Source organism: Triplophysa dalaica, chromosome 4 (genome assembly GCF_015846415.1).
Source record: "Triplophysa dalaica isolate WHDGS20190420 chromosome 4, ASM1584641v1, whole genome shotgun sequence".
NCBI classification, from domain to species: Eukaryota; Metazoa; Chordata; class Actinopteri; order Cypriniformes; family Nemacheilidae; genus Triplophysa; species Triplophysa dalaica.
This window is the reverse complement of record NC_079545.1, coordinates 5,390,846-5,407,427: the sequence shown is the minus strand read 5'-3', so window position 1 is coordinate 5,407,427 and position 16,582 is coordinate 5,390,846. Positions and strand designations below refer to the sequence as shown.

At 37.4% G+C, this 16,582-nt stretch overlaps 2 protein-coding genes across 4 annotated transcripts; one reads left to right on the top strand and one right to left on the bottom strand.

Annotated features, from left to right (window-relative positions):
• The first annotated feature begins 1,033 nt into the window (after positions 1-1,033).
• On the top strand, positions 1,034-10,446 carry LOC130420079 (uncharacterized). Of its 3 annotated transcripts, XM_056747159.1 has the most exons (10): positions 1,034-1,173; positions 3,026-4,401; positions 5,016-5,608; positions 5,714-5,784; positions 5,866-6,080; positions 6,345-6,586; positions 6,669-6,812; positions 6,995-7,145; positions 7,673-7,717; positions 9,484-10,446. In XM_056747159.1, exons 1-10 carry the CDS (start codon positions 1,169-1,171, stop codon positions 9,753-9,755), a joined length of 3,114 nt encoding a protein of 1,037 aa, XP_056603137.1. In that variant the 5' UTR covers positions 1,034-1,168; the 3' UTR covers positions 9,756-10,446. The 3 variants fall into 3 exon arrangements, with proteins under 3 accessions (XP_056603137.1, XP_056603138.1, XP_056603140.1); XM_056747160.1 differs by lacking the exon at positions 7,673-7,717; XM_056747162.1 differs by lacking the exons at positions 7,673-7,717; positions 9,484-10,446 and adding an exon at positions 8,057-9,442.
• Positions 10,447-11,226: 780 nt separating this feature from the next.
• LOC130419303 (nuclear factor 7, brain-like) lies at positions 11,227-14,843 on the bottom strand. The gene is made up of 6 exons (XM_056745924.1): positions 14,356-14,843; positions 14,008-14,103; positions 13,703-13,933; positions 13,428-13,450; positions 13,221-13,339; positions 11,227-13,110 (listed from the first exon to the last, which is right to left on the bottom strand). Exons 1-6 carry the CDS (start codon positions 14,740-14,742, stop codon positions 12,560-12,562), a joined length of 1,407 nt encoding a protein of 468 aa, XP_056601902.1. The 5' UTR covers positions 14,743-14,843; the 3' UTR covers positions 11,227-12,559.
• Positions 14,844-16,582: the final 1,739 nt, after the last annotated feature.

Here is a 16,582-nt window from a genome sequence, read left to right as displayed (position 1 = left end):
TAAAAAAGTTTGCAACGAATTTCATAATCGATTCGTTGTGTCGCGCGAGGCGGAGACGTTTAATTATTTAAAAAAAAACTTCATTTGAGCGCCGAGCGGAGTGAACAAACTCGGTCTCTCTCGCGCACTGATGCTTGCAGAGTTCGGCTCCTCATAGACAGGGCTTAGCAAAAGTAAAAAAACGAGCGGAGGAAAGATACATGGCGGAGGCAGAGAAATCCGCGCGACCCAAGTCATCCAATGTGCGGGAGCATTTCACGCTAAATAAACAGAAAAAGTGTGTTAACTACAAAATGTGCAAAAGCGACATGTCATACAGATTTGAAAAGTACAGAGGGTGATTACAGAATTCTGACTATACTTATGCGACTAACAACATAAGTCATTGCTAGTCTAGAGATCAGCTCGGTTGGCTTGCAACCACATGCTGTGAATTTGACTGATTCGAGTCCCGCTTGGACCAGTTGCGGAATTTACACAGTATGTCAAGTTATGTTGAGGTTTTTTTGAATGAAAAGCGTCACGCTATGCTTTAATGTGAGTCAGTGTGAGAACTTTATATTAAGTTCTTGTTGCTGGGTAATTATTGTAGCATATTTTTTGGTTTTAAAATGACATGTTGATATTTTTAAATAATTCCAATAGTTAAATGGTCAACACATAAAGGCAATGAGTTACTTTAAGAAAAGAACACAGGGTGGCCTCCGCTGCGTGCGCTTGGAAAACCACAACGGTTAAGGACCAAAAAGGAGTAATTGGTCTGACAACACAAAAACCTCTCTGTGAAGGTGTTCGTTGCACAAATGCATGTTTATTTGATAGGGAGTCTGGTTGCCAGCCCAAAGTTCTCACTTGTGAAGTTACATTAACTTATTTTTAAATTCATATTCCTAAACACATTTTGAATGGTATGTAATGGAGTCGAAGTGTCGATTCCATCGACTCCAAAAGTGGGAGTCGAGAATTGGAGTCGACTCCAAAAACCCGGAAACGAACACCTCTAAACAGTACCTGGAAAAACTGAGATGATACTGTTTATACAGAGAGGAAGCGACGTTGTTGTTCTCTACCAGGAATTTGGAAGTAAAGGCTGATTTTCTCACCCGATCGTAACATGCTCTAGCTTGCGTTGCCATTCTGATTTCTGCATAATAAAGACAGGATCACAATGAGGTGGGTTTGTGTATGTATTTGGTCATATTTATTAAATGTTTAAGGAATGTTATACACTATTAAAACCGTCTACAAGGATAAGTTTAGCTTGTACTAAAATTGGTTTCTTTATTATCTACATGTCAAAGTACAGAACGGCCCTCCCACCTACAGCCACGACCAGTGGGGGACTTATTATAAACGCGAATGCACGCAACGCGAAGGCATTAGCGAGTCGGAGTCGTATGCGGGGCTTGTCAACTGGCGGGCCCCGTGCCAATGCGGCCCGTCAATCATCTTTACCTGGCACGCCTTAACATTTCAAATAAGTGGAGACTTTAAGAACGGTGTGCTTTAAATGCACGTCCTAATGAGACGCCACATCTTTAAAAGTCCAAAACGCTGCCACATTCTATACGAAAGTAATTCCCGCGGCTCATAATGATTAACATCTTATAAAGCGATGTGATCGGTCAGTCCAAGAAACTTAGGACATTTTGCAAACGGCATGTAAGCGCCCTTGAAGTGCCCATTGCGTGGGTGACTCCATTTGGAGAGGCGTTCCAAAAGTGTACACCCGAATCCCTTCGCGAAGGAACCTTTCAAAAGTCCATGAGCGAAGGGTACATGACATTGTCACTTCAAGGAAGTGAGTTCTGTTTTTGATCACGTGATCTTGGATGAAGAGTTCACGCGAGGAATTTTGAAGCAAATATGGTGCGAGTGCAAGTACTATAATTTATTTTGTATCATTTTTGTTATATATCACTTAAGAGGGTTAAATACATTATAAGATCATTTAGTTTATAGAACTTTTAATGTTTAAAAATAGCTACTTGTTGATAGGTTCCCCTTTATCATATGCGTCATTTATTAATACCAAGTGGAGTGAACACATCACACTTTACCAAAATGGTAAAAAAAAGACATAATTACTCAATATTCAAAAAGAAGTTTAAAAATGTTGTTTATTTTCAACAGCTGTTCAACTCCCCCCAGAACTCGCACTATAGAACGTATAGATAAGTGCGTGGGGCACATGAATGCGACTGGAGTTCACCCGAAGATACGATAATAGCGTTCAGTTTCTTGCACAGATCAATTGACTCGCCTTATAAGACGCTAATTAAACGTCACAAGGGACAGGGATAACTTTTGTGTTACATGTATTTGCGTTTTTGATTTAACTTTAATAATAAAATAAAAAACTTCTTGAAAAAACAGTGCCAACCACATCTATTTAATTATTATATTTGGCAGAGACTTAAAAAAGATATGCCTGTTGTGTAGCTATGACATAATAGCTGTGTTGTAAACATCATTGCCGAGTGGCTAGATTTCCATAAATGAATTTTGGACAAAAGGCTATGTGTGACTTTGTGTCATCTAGTTTTGTCTGGCTTTTCAAAATGCATTGTAGCAAATTTTCATGAATTTCTTTAAGCAGTTCTCATGGGTCTTCTTCCCACTTGATTCCGCTTCCTGTTGAAAAAAAAACAGCATATGTTTTGAAGAATGGTAGGTGCTGCTCATGAGCTGGTTCAAGCAGGTCCGGAGCTAGTTGCTTAGGACCAGCACATAAGCAGCATAAAAACACTCAAACCAGCTACACAGCTTCAAAACATAGCTAAACAGCCTATTGCTGATTTTTTTCAACACGATGTTGTACTAAAACGGTGGCAAGTGCAGTCAGACAATGACGTAAGCTTAATTCCATGTCTGTTTTTCCACCATTTGCACTGTTATGCTGTGGATAGGCTTACTATGTATTTAATTAAATGTTTTTTTGTTGAATGTATAAGCAAATTAATATTTTTTTTGCATGTAAAAATGACTTTTTCATTTGTTTCAGCATTTCCTTTTTATATTTCAGTTATGAAGATATCTTAAAAACCCGACTGGTCCAACAGGAGTGCCATTTTACATGGTCTCTAAGAGAAGGAGACTTTGCTGTGTCTGATTTACTGATTCGGTTGGATGAACAAATTGAGTTGGAATCCGGCAAGGCCAGAGTAACACGGGCTTACAGCAGCTTGGGGTTCATTTATTATCTTCTTTGCAAGCAACCGGAAGCTCTCAATTATCTACAGAAATCTGTGCAGCTTGCAAAGGAATACTACAAAGAAAAAAGTGATGAAATTCTAATTGTTACATATGGAGACCTTGCTTGGTTACACTATCATATGAAGGAATTCTCCATATGTGAAGACTACTTGAGATTGTTAGAGAGGATCCATGGAACATTCTCTGAAGGATTCAACTACACCACCCCTCTAGAAGTTCTCAGAGAAAAGGGTTGGACTTTTCTCAAATTCTCCAAGAAATACTATAATGGTGCGAAAGAATGCTTCAGACAAGCCCTTGAAATAAACCCAGATGATAGTGATTTAAACACAGGTTATGCTATTACATTGTATCGCACAACTTGGCCCCCTGAACCCCAGGACTCGCCAACAATGAAACAACTCCAAAGAGCTGTAAACCTTGATCCAGATGATGCTGTTCTACTTGTGCTGCTGGCTCTGAGAATGATCAACATCAAGGATGATGAGAAAGCACATGATATTGCTGTGTACCTGGTGATTTGTGCCCTGTTGAAGTCTTCTGAAAACACTCATGTCATAAGATATGCTGCACAGTTCTTTCGACAGTTGGGACCCTTGGATGACGCCATTAGTTTACTTGAAAAAGCACTGAAAGATACCCCCAACTCAGCCTTTTTACACCATCAATTAGCTAGGTGTTATACAACAAAAAATCAAAATCTGAGAAATCAAAATCCAAAGTGTAATCACTATCTTTATAGGTGTATTTATCATTTGGAAAAGGCAATTGCATTGAAGCCATTTTTTATTGTTGCTATTGCTGATTTGGCTCTGCAGTATGGACGGCAAGGTATTCATTCAAAAGCTGATAGAATTTTTGAAGAAGCTTTTAAAATGGCAAATATGAAAAATGAGCATCAGCAGATGGTTTATTGTAAATATGGCCAATACCAGCGCCACCAAAAATCAGAAGAAAAAGCCATTTATAACTTCATGCAGGGTCTGAGGCTGCAGCCCAAATCATCCGAGGGCAAGCTGTGTGAGACAAATCTGAGACGGATTTGTGATGTTCGTATTAGAAAGCTGAAAAACCCACATGACAGTAAGGCATGTGGAATACACGGATTCATTCATGAAGTGAAAGGTGAAAAACTACAAGCGGCTGAGCACTACAAGAGAGCTCTGACAAAAGGGCTTGCTGAAGGTAAATGCAACTAAGTAATTCCTGCGTCAGATTGTCACTAAATAAGGGATGATGTACAGGTGACCGGTTAATATTGCAGATTGCGAATAAGCCCTTAAAGGGTAAACCCCAAAAGCCTTTCCTATTGGCTGTAAACCAAAATTAAGATATCAAATAAGATAATAGATCACAGTAAATCACAGAAAACATGACAGCAGAAAGACATAGGTGGAGACAGGACAGCACCACAACTAGACTACAAAAAAAGATGATACCAAATTGTGGACAAACAGGCAGAAAAATTCACCGATCACTTAAAGTGAAAACTTTGAAAGATATAATGATGTTTATGAAATGCCACTTCCAGTAGAATTTGTAAGCAATTTAAGTCTTAACAGCAATAAACAAAAAAATTCAGCTGGAAGTGCCATTTCATAAACATCAATATCCCCTCCAAAGTTTTGCTCAAACTGCTCAAGATCCAAACCACTATACCCATCAACCTATGCCAAATTAATTCTACTTTAATGAATGTACTATTTAACTACTTGTGGATTGTTTATTACACATCAAAACATCTTGGTGCAAATATAAGCTGCATTCTTGTAAGTAACATTGTTTTTTTTTTGTAACAGGTGAAAGCTGTTTGCTCACAGAGATGAGGATTTGGCTCATGAGTTTAAAAGAAGCAGACAAAAAATCTGTTCCAAGGCTAATATTTGACCGAGGTACTTATGAAGAAGGACTTGGTAGTGGTGGGATAAAAATTCTTAAAGGCACAATGGACAGGAAAATTGTAAACCTGTTTGAGATTGACATCAGCAATATCAAGAGAATTCTTCGATGGGAACAGCAGGCCCTTAATCCTGGACCTCATGCGGTTATACTTGCCGTTCCGCTAGATCATGGGGAATTCACAGACAAGACTAAAGAGATTGTTAAGGATTTTGAGTTTCTCGGCGAGAAATTCTGGAGTCATGTCATCGTGGTATTTACAGAGGGAGACAGCAGTATAGATAAATACCACGGAACACAAAAAATAGTCTTACAGTGGCTTCTTGAAAAATGTGGAAGGAGGTACTACATCTCTGGCATTGCGCCATGTAATGTAGAGATGAGAGAGGTTTCAAAGATGATTCAGGAGATAATTCGGTGCAACAACTCAATGCATCTACTATTACCAGAAATGGCAGATGGAGATGCTCAGTTTCTCTCAGAAGCCTTTGTAGTAAGTCAGTTTTAAGATAATATTTGTTTTAATAATAGTTAATTATTTTTTATTTAAAAATCAGGTATATCTAAGAAACAATTGTCTAAAGATATTTTATTCCAGGGGGTGGACATAAAAAATGATGATTTGGTCACTCCTGAGATAATTGACCAGGAAGGGCAAACTATATACAGGTATAGTGTGAAGAGACTGTTAGCTATTAAGATATTGTATAAATGTTGGTTTCTACCTGACTTTTTTTTTTAATCCAACAGGGTATCATGCTTCCATGCAGGTTGGTTTCACTGTAAGTTTACAAATCTTGGTTTCAACATGAAAGGGGCAGGAGAGGTGCTGTACAGTACTTTTCTTCAGAAAAGCAGCAATCCAATTCCTGCCAACTGTTACCCGGCAGGTCCTCTGTATGAAATCAGATGTGTTCAGGGCGAGCTCTGTGAACTCAGACTGCCTCACTGTGAGACCTCCATTGGTGAGTTGATGATCAAAATACTTATTTTACATTCCTTTTGCCCAACTGGAAAAGCATGACACCAGCATTGTAAGGCCAGTGCTCTGATATACACAAAGTGACAGAAATGTATCTTTTGCAAGCAATTTAAGTCAATTTGGATAAAAGTAAAATGCATACATGTAAGGTAATGATAGCATAAACCTTTGAAACATTTCACAGCAAACATGTAGTGGGTTTGCTAAAAACCAATGCAAATGCCCCAAATATTTTTTTCCTCAACAGAGGATGGGATCCATTCAATGTCAGTTATACATTATTCTGACGACTTGGTTGAGCTTTTGAAACCTCAGAATATCACAAGCACACATATGACTGTGAGCATCCCTGGAACATCAAGATTCAGGTTGACCAGGATACTTAACTGGTTTAAGGAAATTATCCATTGCCATGCGATACCATTGTACCTTCAAATCCCACACAAATTGCTTGTGTTCTTACAACCTCGCAATGTTAATCCCCGAGACGTAAGTCAAGAAGATTTAAAGATTAACCAGGAGTATTTGCCATTTTTACTTATTATTGTGTGCGTTTTCTGTTTGCTTTCAGGTGGCTGAATATTATGAAAATTCTAAACTAATCAAAACGACTTGCGAATGTCATCTTGAATACAATTGTAAATACAGCATGTCCTGTGAACCTTTAGAGAAACTTGGACCATCAGTAAATCTAGATATAGAAATTCAGCCAACGGTCAGTGTGTTTAAGAATAACCAGAAAGTGTACAGTATATACAGTATATATTCGATTTGACAAATCAATAATTTTTAAAACTTAAAATATTACGTAGGCCTTACTATGCCCCATAAATCAGAAATTTTAAATAACTTTAAGATACTGGTTAATATAACTTGAATGTAATCTTCCTTTACAAGGAACACAGATTCTCCTGCAGCTTTAAAAAGAGGGACTATTACTCTCCAGCATTTGAAATAGAACTTCCAGAGAACGTGATGAAAGTAAAGTTATCTCTCAAAAAGGCAACGCAAGAAAAAGCTGTGTGGGAAAGTAAGATAAACATCAATGGTAAGCCTTACTGCTTTATTAAAATTATGACCACAATTTTTCATTTAGCCTGTAAATTAATGCTGACTGCATGTTCAATAACAGAATGAATCTCAGATGATGTTGCAGCAAATTATCTGCACTAAGTGTCACTCGTGTTCGAGTTTGGTCACTTGTGTTCATTGACTCTATACTGATGAAGTAATGTATAAAACAGTGAATGAGGGTCTGGGGTGGGCCATTTCGGATGACCCTGATGTATAAAGTTCACAAAAGGTTCTTCCAAAGACAAAACATCCTTTCCCTGCAGGAAAGATCCCAATATTTATATAGCCAATGCCATTTTACCATTTTTATAATGGGGACAAGTGATCTGTTTATCTTTTAAGTGATTGAGCCCTGAAAATGATTTAAACGGGACTGTACATTACAAGAATGTGTTAATTAGGCTTAAAAAATATGTGGTGACTTTTACTTCATTATAATCCTAAACAAGATGCTAATTTAGATTAATTTGCGAAATTAAGGAGAAACTATTTATTTTACAGATCTTGTAACAAACAAGTCATTCAGTTCTTCAACAAATGAGCAGTGTAAGCATATACGTTATTTACTTAACTTTTGAATTTAAAGTTTGACCTGAAGACATACAGTTGAAAGAAAAAGTATGTGAACCCTTTGGGCTTACTTGGATTTCTTCATAAATTGGTCATAAAATGTGTTCTGATCTTCATCTAAGTCACAACAATAGAGAAACACAGTCTGCTTAACTAATACCGCACAAACATTATACGTTTTCATGTTTTTATTGAACAGAACATGTAAACATTCATAGTGCAGGGTGGAAAAAGTATGTGAACCTTTGGGTTTAATAACTGGTTGACCCTCCTTTGGCAGCAATAACCTCAACCATACGTTTCCTATTGTTGCAGATCAGACCTGCACAACGGTAAGGAGAAATTTTGGACCATTCCTCTTTACAAAAGTGTTTCAGTTCAGCAATATTCTTGGGATGTCTGGTGTGAATCGCTCTCTTGAGGTCATGCCACAGCATCTCAATCGGGTTGAGGTCAGGACTCTGACTGGGCCACTCCAGAAGGCGTATTTTCTTCTGTTGAAGCCATTCTGTTGTTGATTTACTTCTATGCTTTGGGTCGTTGTCCTGTTGCATCGTCCATCCTCTGTTAAGCTTCAGTTGACGGACAGATGGTCTTAAGTTTTCCTGCAAAATGTCTTGATAAACTTTGGAATTCATTTTTCCATCGATGACAGTAATCCGTCCAGGGCCTGAGGCAGCAAAGCAGCCCCAAACCATGATGCCCCCTCCACCATATTTCACAGTTGGGATGAGGTTTTGATGTTGGTGTGCTGTGCCTTTTGTTCTCCACACATAGTGTTGTGTGTTCTTTCCAAACAACTCCATTTTGGTTTCATCTGTCCACAGAATGTTTTGCCAGTAGTGCTGTGGAACATCCAGGTGCTCTTTTGCAAACTTCAAACGTGCTGCAATGTTTTTTTTGGACAGCAGTGGCTTCCTCCGTGGTGTCCTACCATGAAGTCCATTCTTGTTTAATGTTTTCCTTATTGTAGATTTGTCAACAAAAATGTTAGCATGTGCCAGAGATTTCTGTAAGTGTTTAGCTGACACTCTAGGATTCTTCTTTACCTCATTGAGCATTCTGCGCTGTGCTCTTGCAGTCATCTTTACAGGACGACCACACCTAGGGAGTGTAGCAACAGTGCTGAACTTTCTCCATTTGTAGACAATCTGTCTTACCGTGGACACATGGACATCAAGGCTTTTAGATATACTTTTGTAGCCCTTTCCAGCTTTATGTAAGTCAACAATTCTTGATCATAGGTCTTCTGAGAGCTCTTTTGTGCGAGGCATGGTTCACATCAGACAACGCTTCTTCAGAACAGCAAACTCAAAACTGGTGTGTGTTTTTTATTGGACAGGCCAGCTTTAATCAACACATCCAATCTCATCACATTGATTGGACCCCAGGTTGGCTGACTCCTGGCTCCAATTAGCTCTTGGAGAAGTCATTAGCCTAGGGTTTCACATACTTTTACCACCCTGCACTAGGAATGTTTACATGTTGTGTTCAATAAAAACATGAACACGTATAATGTTTGTGCGGTATTAGCTTAAGCAGACTGTGTTTCTCTATTGTTGTGACTTAGATGAAGATCAGAACACATTTTATGAACAATTTATGAAGAAATCCAAGTAAGCCCAAAGGGTTCACATACTTTTTCTTTCAACTGTACATTTTAGAGCTCTGGACGTTCAAATCATTAACCTCGTATTTACTTCTGACTGTCCAATTGTTCTACATTTTTTTGTCCTCTACAGGTGTATCTTTTCTGAAGGGCAAAAGAAGTGAGATCATCAAACGTGTTGTAAATATTGATGCCATTTTGGATGGCTTTGCTGATGATATTTCTCTTGAACAACTTAATAATATCAGAGTAAAGAAAACACCTCACGCTAAAACAAGAGACATCTTTATTCTTCTAGACAGTATGCCTACATTAAACCAAAAGTTTTTCACTTTGCTGAAGCTAAATGAACCACAGCTTTTGAAAGATCTGATGCCTAATACATCAACAGGCAACTCCAGTTAAGTGGACTTCAATTGTGAGAGAACATTCTCTAATGAAAAGAGAAACTGATTAACCTGAAATATTGGAAAAATGTAACAGGAAATTAAACGTACTGCTTTATAGTCTCAAACGAAATACAACCATTCTCTAAATTGTATATAAATATTTTATACTTTTACATTTATATATATTATGTATATTTTTAGTACATAGTTTTGTTTTTTTAAGATTTAATCAGCTTTCCTGTAGCTCAGTGGTAAGAGCATTACGTTAACAGCGCAAGGTTGTGGTTTCGATCCCAGGGGATTGCAAATACCTATGTAAAATGTATAGGATAAAAGCAATGTAAGTTGCTTTGGATAAAAGCGTCTGCCAAATGTCTAAATGTAAATGTAAATGTAATCATGTTAAAGCACTGGGACATTTGTTTGATTATATTTCTACTTGTCTGTCTATGTAACATGAAATACAATTTCTGGTTTACAAGGTCGATTAATGCATGTACGGAACATACATTATGAACAATGATTCAAAATAGCACACTGTAAGTCAGTTCTGTTGAATTGTCTGAAAAATGCATAGATGTGAAATGTATTATGAGTCTTCTGAAGTAACTTTTCACATGATGGGGGCCTTACTGAGTTCTAGGAGTTAGAATGAGCATCTAAATACAACAATCTTCCTGAATAAACTTTGCTCATTTATTATATCATCACTTCAGCTGTCTGCTGTTATTAAACTAGCTCCTTGTGTCGATATGTTTTTACCTTGTGTCATGTCTGTGAAGCAATGTCTGCATATGGTTTTGTCAAATCAAAGCTCATTATTTTGTATTTGAGAATATAATCTGAAGAACAAATTCTGTGTTGTGTACTTTGTTATGTAAAAGGTTTAGTGTTTTATATATAAAAGGTTTAATGTTTTATATGCAGTCAGGTTCATAAATATTTGGACAGAGGCAAATTTTTTGTTATTTTAGCCGTTTACCAAAATTAATTTAAGTTAGGTTTGTATATATATATATATATATATTTTAAATGTGTAAGTAGTCCACCCTGTGCTTTATATAGAGTGTATTCACATCCAGATCAGCTTAAGGCTTTAGGAATAACATTTACTTTAAAACGTAGTTCCGCCTTTTTCAAGGGACAAAAAGTAATTGGACAGACAAATTAAAAGCTGTTTAATTCACAGTTATGGTCTTTTACTTAAATCATGGCTTCATGAATGAAGCATTTAAAAGGTCTGGAGTTGATTCTACTTATGGTGTTGGCATTTGGAAGCTGTTGCTGTGAACCCACATCACATGGTTCAAGTAGAACTCTGTGCATGGTAAACAGCCCATAATTAGATTTTAAAAACAACAAATCCATCAAAAAGATCCCAGGAACATTATGAGTCACCAAATCAACAAATTAGAACTGTGAAAAACCACAACACACTGGTGTGCTCGGCAACAGAAAAATCGTGGACATATATAGAGGATGAAAGTGGTGGATGATGACATTACCCTCTCCATAATAAAGAAAAATCCCTTTACAATTGTTAACCAATTACAAATATGTTAAAGAAAACGGATTCGCCTGAATGGGCTACTGGATAAAATTAACAACAAACCACAAACAACCGATAAATGTACGTTTTTACTGCACTGTAACCCAATGTTATGTGATTATAGATAAACGCTAATAAACGTATGAGGGTTGCATCCTATAGTTATACATTCATGGTGCTTATTTAAGCCTTATTACAGAGTTAAATGAAAAAAAATATTCATTAATTGTTGTACATTTTAATAGAATGAAGTCATGAGGATCAAATTTGTCATGAAGAATAACATAACCAACACCCCCACAATTAAGGTAAAATTAATTAACCCAGAATTAATCAATTGTTTAATTATAATCCAAATATTTTCTATAGTTTTTAATCTATCCCTAGTCATCTTTAACTAGGTTCTATAGAAAAATATCTTGCACATTGATTATATATTTTACATTAACACAGAGAGCACATTCAATAATGCACAAGTTCTAGAGACGTTGAAGGATTTATTATCACTCTCTCACTCAGCACAGTCACACCCCAGTTATTAAACACATTCCTGTATATGTAGAAGACACTTAAAGTTAAAGAAGTATTTATAGGAATTAATGATGATGGCATAGACACACTGATGGAATGAGATGATTTGAAGTTACACATATGCATAGCTGATTAATATACTTATTAATTTACTGTGTTTGATTATACAATATGCTACAATGGATATATCTATGATGATTGTAGATACACTTTTGAGTGGTTAAGAGCACATTATAAAATCCAGTGTTGTCTAAAGGCAAGTGTGAGGCCTTCAGGCTTAAAGGAACCCAACCTATTGTTTAAAAGCCTATATGAAAGCTTGGGTACTTTCCACAGTTTAATGGTATCTATGACTATGGAGTGAGTTCAGTAATATTGGGAAACCCCTGTTTTTTTGTACCACGGCAAGACCAGTACCACCAAGATGATGATGTTTCGGGGCATCCCAACTTTCTTGGCTCGATGCAGGTTTTAAACATTACAAGAGTTAATTAATTATGAAAACACTTGGTTGTGAACAATCCGTTTGACAGCCTTACTGAGATCAACAATCTTCAATCCCGTTTTTGAAGTAAACTCTTGCTATTGAGAAGGAGATCATTCACTTTTCAGTTTGTAATGTTTCTTGTTTCCCTTGCATATTTTTTTGCAATAGCCAAAGTAAACCAGCAACGATGATAACTGACACAAGACAGCATAACCAAAGACAAAAACCCTTCCAATCAATTCATTTGTCTCTTTTAACTACAGGGCTCGACTACAGGCAGAATCCTCAGTGGAGAGACGCTGGACAGACTGCAGAAGAACGGAAAGACCTTCTCAGTGAAACTGGGTACATATACGCGGTAGAGTTTTTTGCTAAGACAATCTGAGAATGAAAGCTGTCTTTTATCCAAATCGAGCTTCACTCTCACTTGCTGCGGTCTCTCAAACCCAAGCAACGGAATGCATGATTCCCGAGGAGCCTTAAAGGAGAGCATGTTGCCATCATAGGTGATGCACCAGACCTCGCTGGGCAAACTGTTGATTTGTTTCCTTTGGACAGACTCTACAGTGACACCCACCATCCAGAAAATGCCGTCTCCCACATCCACATCCCAAACGTGTGTCCCTGTAGTATAGCCCACAGAGCCGAGAACACAGGGATACCTGTCAAATCTCTCGGGGTTAGCGGGAAGCTTCTTCATGTGCATGCCTGCCACATCTTCCTCATCTCTTACCCTCAAGCCTGTCAGATCTTCAGACAGTACAAGTTGATAGTTAGCGGTGTTAGGGTCAAGCACCACAGGAGCTGAAAACAAAAAATATTGCTAAATGGGTGCTTTAAACATGCAATCAATCAATGATGTTTAGGAAGAAATTCACTAAACTTGTTGTAAATTTTATAATAAACCAACTCACAGTAACTGACAGACTGTCTTATTTTTGACCACATGGTAAACTTCAAATTGCCCAGGTACTGTGCCGTATCCAAAAGGCAACCCTGAACTGGGTCTGGATCCCGCTTCATGTCCTGGGCTCTGGAAGCACATTCAGAGTTCACAATAGACACTGCTGCTTAACTTTAAAACAGTGGGAATATAGAGGTAGGGGAGAAAGTCTGCTCACCTCTTCAACGTGTCCTTGAATTTCTATTAAAAATGTAGGAAATGAGAAAAGTTTAAGACCACACACACTAAATGATTTAAATGCATGCAGAAAATGAACACATTTAGAGTTGTATTATGTCGATTTTTCATGCTTTTAATATTTTTACGCTTTTTAAAAAAAATGAAGAATCAGTGTATGAATCTTGTCAATGGTGGCCATCAATAGAAGATCTTTATGCTACAATGCATGATCTCCTGTGTTGAAGGGAAGCAGGTAAGAAATAAAGGGCTAACCTTAAGGAACTGGATGTCCCCACCAGCCAAATAATCACTCATTATAGTTATAGTTCTTGACAGAGATACTACTTCCTTATTCATCTTCTCAATGTTGTTGTTTATGAGCTGTGTTTTCTGTTGCGTTTCCTTGTTTAGTGCAGCAAGCATGGCTTTTTCTTCATCATTCAGAAGCTGGTGAAGATGCTTAAACTCATTCTTGATGACATTCTCTGTGTCCCTTATCTGGTGCTGAACACCAAAAACGTGTTATATAATATCATAGAAGGGTTAATAACAGTAAAATAAAGTTAAATCATCCTTACAGGGATGTGTTCAGCCTGCTGATAACATTCAAATTTGGCATGTTGTATAATCTTCATTTTTCTAGTCAAGAGGTTAAGTTCTCGTTGAATATCACTCTGCAATTAAAAGAACATGAATTTTTCAGTTATAACATGTGCCCAACTGGAACAAGACCATTAAACATCTTTAGCCTGTAGCGTTGGCGACTGGCCAATAGAAAGCGCTAGGGCGCCGCCCTCCCTGAGCTACACACATACTAACAATTATATAGATTTTTTAATGTATATTGGAGTAATGTAATTTTATAGATAATCATTTGGGGAAAATATCTGCTAAAAAAAATCACCAGCCCCCACTGTGTAGCCTACCTTTCGTTCCTCAGCGAGTTCATTCACAGGACGGCACGTATGAGTTTTGTGTTCACGCGACTCTCTGCAAACCACGCACACGAGTTGTTCATCACACAGACAGAACAGTGACAGTTTCTCCCGGTGAACCTCGCACAGCTCCTCTGGGGGTCCACGGAAATCCACGAAAGTTTGGCATAGGTTTTTTAGAGCCAGATTAACGGTGAGGTTCTTGTTGGATCTTTTTCTGCACAGCGGACATTCTCTTGAAGGTTTGACCGTCCAGTACTGCTGGATACAGTTTCTGCACACACTGTGGCTACACTTAAGCAACACGGGATCTTTGAAAATATCACAACAAACAGGGCATGTTAAATCCTCTTCTGAAAACGGACGTTTCGACGCCATTCTGCCAATCTGCCCCAGTTAACCTTTCGTTTTCGGTTTTGTGTCTGACGTTGACCTTTTTACGGACGTATACGGAGGACTGCCAACTTAGAATTAAACGAGACATCCTTCGTAGGACACACTGGCAGAAAAGGAAACCGAAAGGAACCACGTTGCTATGACAACGTGTTGCCCTCCCACACCTGTCAAATTCATTAAAATGATTTCTATATTATTTAACAGTTAAGGGTTGGTTACTTTATACCTTAAACAATGCTAAAAGAGTTAAAGAAATATAATTATTTTGCCTTACTGTTTCAAAACCTGCTAAGATAAAAAATGTGACACAAATTGTAAACTGTTAAGTCCTACCTGATCCGACCAAATTGTCTAGTATATAAAACTAGTGTCTTAGAAACATTAGCTGGTTGAAAGTATGTATCAGATTCAGAACATAAGCGTGCTGTTGCTGTTGAGTTTAGTCTTTTTTCTTTATTTGCAGGCTCTCTCTTCATGCCTGCCCTGGGCAATCAAAGGAAGAGGGGCAGGCTGCTCTCACAGTAAACTGTTTTACGGTAAGATGGAAATCTCGGCTCTAAAATCAACTTTTCCATAACAAGTCTTTATAATAATACCTTTTGCTAAAGTATTAGGTTTTAAGCAAACATTTTAACCAATAAGCAGATGTTTATATGGTCAGTGGGACCAGTCAGTCTCTTTTACATCACAACAAGTCACCTAGTGTGGCACGACATGGGTATGCATCAATATAATACCTTATCCAAAAAAGCCTGCTTCACAAGTTCACCCTCCCAGATAAGCACCTAAATAGTAGGATGGATTGGTAAAGGATGGATATGAAGGTTATGCGTATATGACGTGCTGTGCTAGGAGTGGGCTCCGAGCTCATCGGGTCTATCCGAACCCTAAGCACTCTACCCTGGTTAGGGCAAGTGTGCGGGGCTCGGAACCGGCTCGAGCACAGAACACAGATCCTGGAGCTCAGAATCAGAGCAGAGGGTGGATCTTCAGATCTACTGGACAGTCAGGCACCTCACAGCACCATCAGCATCTGGCGTGTGTATATCATTCTACAGACAAGATAACACTTGAACAAATCTGTGAATATAATCCAGTTTTCTCCAATGATTTTCAAGGGATAGTTCCCCTAAATATATAAATTATAAAGCTGGACTTGTTAATCAATTAAATTACCACAAACAAAAATATCATATTCAAATTATAAATGAAATTCTTTGTCTTCTCAACACAAAATTATCATATGGATTCAGATGATGTGCAATGTTGCGCCCATGTCAGACATTCAACAAAAATTGTATGATAAAAAATGGCAGGTACAGTACATGTGTCAGTGTCATTGATTCTATATGAGCTAATAAAAGTTATTTTGCATGGTAGTAATGGTAGTATTATCTGGGATAATAATTCATATGAAGGTAAAAAATATCATTTATAATCATTAATAATTTAACTCCAGATAATTTTATTTACATTTACACAGTTAATTGCCACATTAAAAAGATATTTGTACGAATTCAGTTAATTAAATGCCTGGGAAATATTTTGGTAACACTTTCCTTGAAGCACGTATCTATAATGCATTATAAAGAGTTATTAAAGGGTAAATTGCACTATAATTCTTCATAATGTGTGTTGTAATGCATTATATGCAGTCGTAAAGAATTATAACCAATTTAAAATGTGTAGTATAACAATGAATTGCTAAGTGTTATAATGTATCAACTGTAATAACAATTATTTATAGGAGATAACAATGCATTAAAAGGTGCATTACAATGCTTTAAAACTACTTTTATAATGCATTATACATACATGCTTC